Source organism: Pteropus vampyrus, unplaced genomic scaffold (assembly GCF_000151845.1).
Source record: "Pteropus vampyrus isolate Shadow unplaced genomic scaffold, Pvam_2.0 Scaffold279, whole genome shotgun sequence".
Lineage (NCBI taxonomy): Eukaryota > Metazoa > Chordata > Mammalia > Chiroptera > Pteropodidae > Pteropus > Pteropus vampyrus.
This window is the reverse complement of record NW_011889060.1, coordinates 593,527-601,702: the sequence shown is the minus strand read 5'-3', so window position 1 is coordinate 601,702 and position 8,176 is coordinate 593,527. Positions and strand designations below refer to the sequence as shown.

The following is an 8,176-nucleotide window of genomic DNA, read 5'->3' as shown; positions in this document are numbered from 1 at the left end:
CTTCTCAGAGAAACACCTTGAACCTGAAGAGCTGCCGTCCCTCGCCGTGGACAGAGAGGGCGGCAGGCTCTGCCCCCCGCAGCCCTGTTCTGGGGCCGCCCACTCCTCGGTCGGTGCAGAGGTACCAAGATGAGAAGCGGCCGGCGCCCCCGGCAGCCCGGAGGGGCCGGGAAGACACTGCACAAAGCGCCTGGAGCGCAGGGAGGACGGAAGGACACGACGAGTGTCTGCACAGCCCCGCGGGGGGGCGGACGGGGCGGGACAGAAACACGTGTGCGAACTGAGGAACGACAGACGTGGCCACGTCGGAGACTGGGAATCACGACTTGGGACGCAGTGTCGAGCACAGATGAGATGAAGGGACCTTCGGGCAGGAGACACGATGGCCCCAGGAGCTGAGCAGGGAGGCGTGCCAGAGGCACAGCGCTAGGGCCCGGGGGACCCGGACACAGGGCGGCCAGGGCCACCACCCACAGTCCGGCCGGCGCGTGGGGCGGGACGGGAGCTGCTGTGCGGTCTCGGAGACTTAACGTCATGTGCGGTGACACGCTCAAATCTTTTCAGGAGGAATAAATTTTTTTGGAAAAATAAACATGAATGATTTATGAAGGTCAAGTTTTTCTACAGGAAGTGCTCACTGGTCAAAGCCCTTCCAACCCACCGCACTCTCTCACCGAGGGTCAAGGTCCCTGCTGATCCCTCTGTGTGGAGCGCCGCCCCATCTCCTCCCGGCCGGCCCCCCGTCCTGTCCACTGGTGTCCCTGTCACAACAAGCTGTTAGTTTCCGTCGTAGCACATGGCTGCTCAGTTCGGGGTGCCAGCGTCTCCTGCAGCAGACCGAGCTCAGGAAGAGTACCCCCTTCCCCCACCCCACCGCGTCCCCCTCCATGTCCCCCGAGCCCGAGTGCCACCTGGGCTCATGGGGAGTGCTCGGCACACCTGCCCTGGTCTTCGCATCCAGACGCGTTTCACACTTTCCTACAGAGACCACCCAGAGTGTCCCCTCTTCTTGGCATCTGCTGTTAGGGGTGCCATGCCTTAGGGACGGGGGCAGGATCAGGGAACTGTGAAGTCTGTGTGCGACCTTGGGCCAGGTCCCTAAGCAGGCCGAGCTCTGCCTCCTCCACAGAGACACGAGGTGGGGGGCTGGGGCTGTGTCGCAGGGGGAGACTGCACGGGGCGGCTGGCACAGAGTCGCAGGGGGAGACTGCACGGGGCAGTTGGCACAGAGTCGTCTGTTCCCCACGTTCTCACAGACCAGGGGAAGTCGGGGGCAGGGGGCGAGGACCAAAGGCAGGATCATCTGGGAGTCACCGAAACTGTGCATCTGGCCCCTTGAAAGCCCTAGTTTTTGTTTTACCACCTGCCGTGCTTTTGCGAAGGACCCCCTGGCACAGCCGTGCCGTGTCTGGCCCTGACTGCTGTGCACACACATCTATCCATAAGGAGGAGGGAGCATCTGGAACAATCATGGTTTGACATCTGGCTTTTCCAGATGGCTCCTTGTGGGTGTGGCTTTAAGTACTACTGTGAATATAAATCCTTATTCCTCTTTCTTTATTATGAAAGCGGTACCCGGCCACTGGGGGACACTGGGCAAGTACCATGAGGGTGAAGGGCGAGGAAATCAGGGGTCACATGCAGCCCAACGGGGTGGCTCTCATCAGCGCTCGCGGAGTGTGGCGTCCACACCCTTCCCGCCAATTGTCCCACATGGGGACCAGGCCTCCTCCCTTCCCCTCGCCCCGCCCTCCACCTGGAGTGACAGGGAAGTGGGTGTGGGACAGAGCTGCGTGTCCTCATCTGTGAAACAGCGAGGACACCCCTATCCTCAAGGAGCTGCTGGGGGCTCAGGGCGTCCTGTGCCTCCTTGTCTTCCTTGCCCCTCAGTCTTCACCCCACAGAACCTCTCCTGTCAACAACAGTGAATCCCAGGAAAAGGCTTCCTCTCCTCCTGGCAATGCTTGCTCCGCAGGGATCCACACCTGCGACCTCGTTCTCGACAACCTCGTTCTCGACAGGGCTCCAGCCGCCGCCTGCAGCTAACGTTCCCCCTCCAGGCTTCTGAATAACTGCCATCTCCACGCTGTTGTTCACAGACTGCTAGCTGGAAAGCTCTTTGATCTCTCTCTCTCTCTCTCTCTCACACACAGACACAAACGCACACACACACACGCACACGCACACATGCGCACACGCGCACACGCGCACACGCACGCACGTTTAAAGTTTCAACTCTGGCTGATTCCCATTCCCTCTCTCTTGTCTCACCCTGACACCCCGCCCCCGCTTCTGGCCAGAACTAAAATGATAGTGTCCTAAGTCACCTCCACCTGCACCCCACCCTGCACCGCCCAGGGCCCTGCACTCTGGAGCCAGATCAATGTATGGGTGCCCTGCGTGCTCATCAAGCCAGCCTGCTCGCTGTCCCCAAAGCCCTCCAGGCGTCCAAGCCACCTTTCTCCCTAAAACCTTCCTGCCCTGGACTCCTATCGAATCCTCCTCGCTGAGCCACAGGACCACCCGCCACACAATAAAAGCCTGTTATTGTCTTCAAGAAACGCGGTGTCGTGAGACTTGAAACGATAAAAAGAAATGCCTTATAAAACTTAACTTTTCCAACCCTTGGCCCACAGCTCTGGAAGAAAGGGAGGAATCTGGCGGGTGGAGAGTTTTATGGTTGGGGGTGGAGACGACAGAAGAGACCGTATCACGAGATGTGTTTCTACGACAACCGCGTTTTTGACATTTCTCTAATAAAACTACTTCTTTTCAACTCAAACCCCAGGGTCAGGATAAACAGCCCAGATTAAAGAGCACAGGATAAGGAGGGCGTGCTCCTCCACAGGACTGCGGGGGCGTGGGAGGGCCACTCTGCTCGTGGGACTAGAGGACCAGCTTCTGGCTGGTCAGCGAGCCCAGAGCTGAAGCGGCCCCCCAGCCCCCCGGACAGGAAGTGCTGGATTTGGGTCACAGGCCAGGACTTCACCATGTCCTGCCGTGAGGGGACAACATTAACGGATTGTCTAAATTTCTCTTCCACTACCTGAGATTTCTTATCGAACGGGAAAAGAAGAGCCTCGCTTGTTGTATATACTTTTTAAATATCCAAGATGGAGGGGAAATGGTTGAAAATGTTTAAAACCAAAGTACCCTGTGCGCTCCGAGGCCTAGTGTCAGATTCCTAAGCCAAAGATTAAAGAAGAGGGAACCTGAACCGGACAGGCAACCTCCAGCAAAACTCAGAGCTGGCAGACGCATCAGTGCAACGGGCTCTAAGTGAGAAGCGAAGTGGTCCTGGGCAGGATGTAGATCGCCGTCAGGAACACGGGGCTGCTACACGAGCGGCCTGGGGCGAGAAGTTTCCACCAGCTCTAGGCTCACGGCTCGCGACTCACTTCCCATGAGCTGTCAGTTAGGGGAGCCAGTCTGTGCAGAAGCCGGCGTGTCAAAACACGGCGTGTCATGGGACAAACCGTGGCCTGAAGTGTCTGCAGTCGCATCTGGCTTAAGAGAAACGAGGAGTCAGAGGGGACCACAGATGTGCCGAGGCGCGAGAACCCCCAGGACGTCTTTGCGCTGTGGGAGGGAACGGTCAGGTCCGAGTTAACGGGCTTCTCCACTGCAACCTCACCGCTCTGGCTTCGGGAACCCCTCACCTGCCCTCACCTTCGGGAACCCCTCACCTTTACCCTCTGGGCCAGCTGCATTCTACCTGCTTCTCCCTTCGCCTCTGCAGCCCCCCAGGGAAAGCGGTCACGCACAGGGCGAGCCTGTCCCGCCTCCCGCATGTCTTCTCACCTGCAAGACCCCAAGCCCAGGCACGCGGAGGCTGGAACCTCTAAAACGTCTTGCTTCCTGACCCCCGCTGCCACGATTCACTTGCAGAAGCTTGGACGCCGAGTCCAGCCTCAACTGAGCACTTCCGAGGTGAGGTCAGCTCCACGATCCAGTCGGAATCGTCTCCCCCCAGACCGACCTTCTCTCGTCCTCCGCTCCCAGCACCCGGGGCCTCCACCGGCCTCCACTTCCAGCCAGAGCTGGAGGCCCGAGACCACGACGCAGAGGAAAGGCTACCTCAGCAGACAGGAGGGACGGGAGCCTTTAAATTGGCCCTGCTGGGGCCAGCGCCCTGTCACGCAGACTCTGGAGTCCCAGCCAGACACCTGGCAGAAATGGGAACAAACAGCCCAGAGAGCGGTGAGGGGGACGGTGAGACCGGGTGGGGGACGGTGGCCGCCAGGGGTCTCCTTGCTCGGATCTGGGCCGGACGCCATCACGTAACTTTCTAAAGTTCGGTTTTTTTGGATGTAAAATGGGGATTTTACATATACTTTCAGAACTTTAACTAAAAAGTCTTTACAAATGTAAGATATGTTGAAATAAAATATGACGTGCATACAGTTTTGCATATTTTTAAAGGGACAAAATGATTAAATGTTTATTTTGATTCGAGAAAGCGAGTGGCCAAAGTCCCCTTTCCAGAAACGTCAGCCCACGGCTCGGTGCTCCCCTGGGAAAGCTTAGGGCACCCTGACTCCTGACCACCTGCCTCATACCCTCCGGGCGCCTGGGCCCCCTCCAAGGTCCCCGGCCAAGGCCGACCTCCCAGCCGCTGGCTCTTTGCTGCTGGGGGCCACAGAGCTGTCGGGGAGCGTGGGGGAAAGTATGGGCCTTTCCCACAGGGGACCCGCGTCTCCACCCGCGCACACAAACGGGGCGTTCCCTTCCAGACTGCGAGCCTCTCCTGTTCAGCCCCGCACAGGCCTCTCTTCTTCCGCCCAATTCCTGTGACTCCCACGTCGAGAGGCCACAGTGGGGACCCACACACCTGCCGCGTCTCAGGTGGCGCTTTGCCTGATGCTGTTTAGGACAGCTTTACAGATGGAGCGTTCGCCCCTCTAGGACGCGGACTCCATCTCTGCCTCGGGGGTCAAAAACACATCTGCTGGAAATGGACGGAGCCGCAAACAAGCAGCCGTGTGGCGAGTGATGGTGACCGCTCACGGACCTCGCAGCTCTGGGGCACAGGCGGTCGGCAGCTGGAGGCCTCAGGGAGCCCCGGCTCCCCCAGGCCCTCTGCCACGTGCATCGCTCCCACACCCTCCTTCCTCCCCCGCCAGCCTCCTGTTTCTAACCGAGGAGGACGCGCTTCCCCAAGCTGAGCCTACGCCACACTCGGCAAGCGGGTCAGCGTCCGGCAGCCAGGGGACCGACGTGTGCCACCCCCAGCTGGAGAGACGGGCTCCTGTGGGAGCCTTTCACCTGCTTTCTCGGAGGAAAAGGCCCGGGTACTTACCGGAATTTGAGTAATTCTGGAGAATATTTTGACTTGGCTTTGAAAATCACCTGCAATGACAGAAAAACATGGCAGGTTGGGGGGTCCACACGCGGACAGCGGCAAACGGAAGTCCCCGCTCGGGGCCCCCGCTGCCTTCGCGCCGGGCGCCGGGGGCTTCTGAGGCTGGGACGTCCGCTCGCTGAGCGGGTTCGGCTCCCTGTCTGTCGGCTGTGAATGCACTTTTGAAAATAAAGGTATTTGAAAATGGTTTAAAAAGAAGGAAAGGGGTCACTGGTCTCCTAACACTGTCTTGTCCCCTAGAGAGAGACCGTCCACCCTCTCGCTTCACCAGGGGTTTCGCGGGCACCAAATTAGTTTGACGAAAAGCGTCGTCTCCCAGGCCTCGAACTCTGCAGCACACGTGAAAGGTCCATGGATGACAGACACGTCGAACTCGGTCGCTACAGGAGAAATGTCGCACGCTGGAAGTCGCCGCCCCAGCGGCCTGCGCAGCCTGACGCGGCCACGCGGGCCCAGCGCCGGCTGGCAGAGCCTTCGGGAGGGCGACAGGGAGGCGGGCAGCGGGTCGGGGGGTCGGGGACCTGGCTGGGGGCTGCGGGCGGCGGGGCGTGTGCTCACGCACTTGCCATCCTGAGGTTGGGGGCACAATGCCAGAAGGAAAGAAAGGGCCGGAGGAGCAGGAAGAGGACAGCTCTGCGGGCGACGTGGTTGGTGCGCATCTGAAGCCCTGCGGCCTGGCGGAGCCCCCTGCACGGAGCGCCCGCGCGCCTGGTCCCTCCGACGTGCGCCCCCCCCACCCCCACCCCGCTCCCCGTCTCCTCACGAGCCCCCAGCTCTCGTGGGACTTCTCGGGATTTGCTCGGCCTGCAAACATCTGAGGAGAAACATGTGGCTCGAGGTGGAACCGCCGAGCGGTGAGGACGGACGGGCAAAAGCAGGTGCAGGAGCCGGCTCGGCGGGAGTGGAGGGGGGCCGGCCGCTCCGGGACCGGCTCCGGGACCCGTGGGGCACGTGGGGGTCGGGAACTGTCGCCCCTTGTCTGAGGAGGAAGCAGTGGGATATCGGTTTCCTCCCAGGATACCGGAACGTGACCCCAGGAAATCACCTGGTGGGTCCCAAGTGCCCGGCCCCGTCAGCCGATGCAGCCGTCAGGGGCGGGGACCCTCCGCGTGACCATGCGCCCGTTCCCAGAAGACAGTACACGTGCGACAGCAAAAACCACTGCCTCTGGGAGCCTTTCAGAGCTGTGCTCCTGGGGACCCTCAGCTGTACTTCCCAGATGCACAGGGGCCCCCCTTAGAGAGGCGACTCCCCCATGCAGAGATGCCAGCGCTGTGGGTGGGGGCAGGGCCCAGGAATGTGCGTTTTAATGAGCTCCCACCCTCGTGACCGATGGCCAGATGGCCAGCCCTAGGACCACCCTTTGAGAAATGCAGATGTAAGGAGAACAAAACTGCCTGCCTGGCACTCTTGAATGACTTTTCAATTGTTAACTAAAACGCATTGAACCAGGTAACCACAACGATCAGGTGACACCAGGTAACCACAACGATCAGGTGACACCACAGGAGGCCGCGTGGTGCTGGGAACACAGATCAGGCAGCCTGAGGTCCACGGCCTCACGGGCACAGGCCCGCGAGCGCCTCACCACGGTGTGCCACCGCGGAGGACCCACCCCCCAGAATCACTGCCTGGGGGGACCCTGACCCCGGAATCACTGCCTGGGGGGACCCTGACCCCGGAATCACTGCCTGGGGGGACCCCGACCCCGGAATCACTGCCTGGGGGGACCCCGACCCCGGAATCACTGCCTGGGGGGACCCCGACCCCGGAATCACTGCCTGGGGGGACCCTGACCCCGGAATCACTGCCTGGGGGGACCCTGACCCCAGAATCACTGCCTGGGGGGACCCTGACCCTGGAATCACTGCCTGGGGGTACCCTAACCCTGGAATCACTGCCTGGGTGAGGAGTAACTACAAGTCCCCACAGGCTCTACAATAAGCAGACCCACCTCCCCATTTTTAAAAAATCCTTTTCAGAGCTTCACAGTGAGCATTCCAAACTGATGGGAAAATGACTTGGTTTCTGAGTTTTGTCACTGTCCCAAATCCCTTGGGGAAGCAGGTAGGAGGCGGTGGGTTGCATCACAAGTAAATTAAAATATTTGACGACACCAGACATAAGTACCGCGCCCCCACTTAAAGGGGTCCTGAGTTCACCTCGGACAGCCTCCCACGGGAGTCACGTCGCCTGGGGTATTTCTCTGCAGCCCCTGAGAAGGAGAAAGGTCACCCATCAACCTCTCTCGGGAACGAGGAGGAGACAAACACAAACGCGGAGCGGAGCTCTCGCGAAAACGCTCTCCTCCTGAACGGGGCTTGGCGATCGCACTTCTAATGCCCGAGAGAATTCCTCACAGACGGCAAAGTGAGCAGAAGAAGCTGCCATATTTTAAAAAGCGACCGTATCAAGGAAATAGGCAAACGTGGTTTTACTACTTTGCCACATTTCGTGGGGCTCGCTCGGTAACAGGTTAACGTCTGCCCGATCCCTCCACTGACCCTCCCATGCCATGTCCTACTGTGGTGTCCCCAGCACCACGGGACGGCGTCCCCCACCTATGGACTCAGCTCTGTGCAAAGTGCTGTCAGGCTTGAAAGAAAAATATGACGAATCTCGCCTTCAACGAACGCGCAGTCCTAGTGGAGAGGCAAGACATGGACAAACGACGAGGGCACAGCAACCAGAAGGCTCCGGCCACAGCCCGTGGGCTCAGCCCCGTGGCGATGTCAGCCCCTGGCCACTGCCGGGCCCCACGCTGTCTCAGCGCACGTGCAGCTCCTGGCCGCCCGAGCTCAGCAAATGTATCGG

At 59.9% G+C, this 8,176-nt stretch overlaps 2 protein-coding genes across 3 annotated transcripts in view; both read right to left on the bottom strand.

The window, feature by feature from the left end:
- The window catches only part of GPR137B (G protein-coupled receptor 137B), a 49,270-nt gene that overhangs the window by 23,052 nt on the left and 18,042 nt on the right, over positions 1–8,176 (bottom strand). For both annotated transcript variants that reach the window (XM_023520831.1, XM_011375911.2), the window contains exon 2: positions 5,300–5,349. In XM_023520831.1, coding sequence (XP_023376599.1) covers positions 5,300–5,349 — 50 coding nt within the window. The remainder of the gene's footprint in view (positions 1–5,299; positions 5,350–8,176) is intronic.
- The window catches only part of ACTN2 (actinin alpha 2), a 389,901-nt gene that overhangs the window by 376,428 nt on the left and 5,297 nt on the right, over positions 1–8,176 (bottom strand). The window lies entirely within an intron of this gene.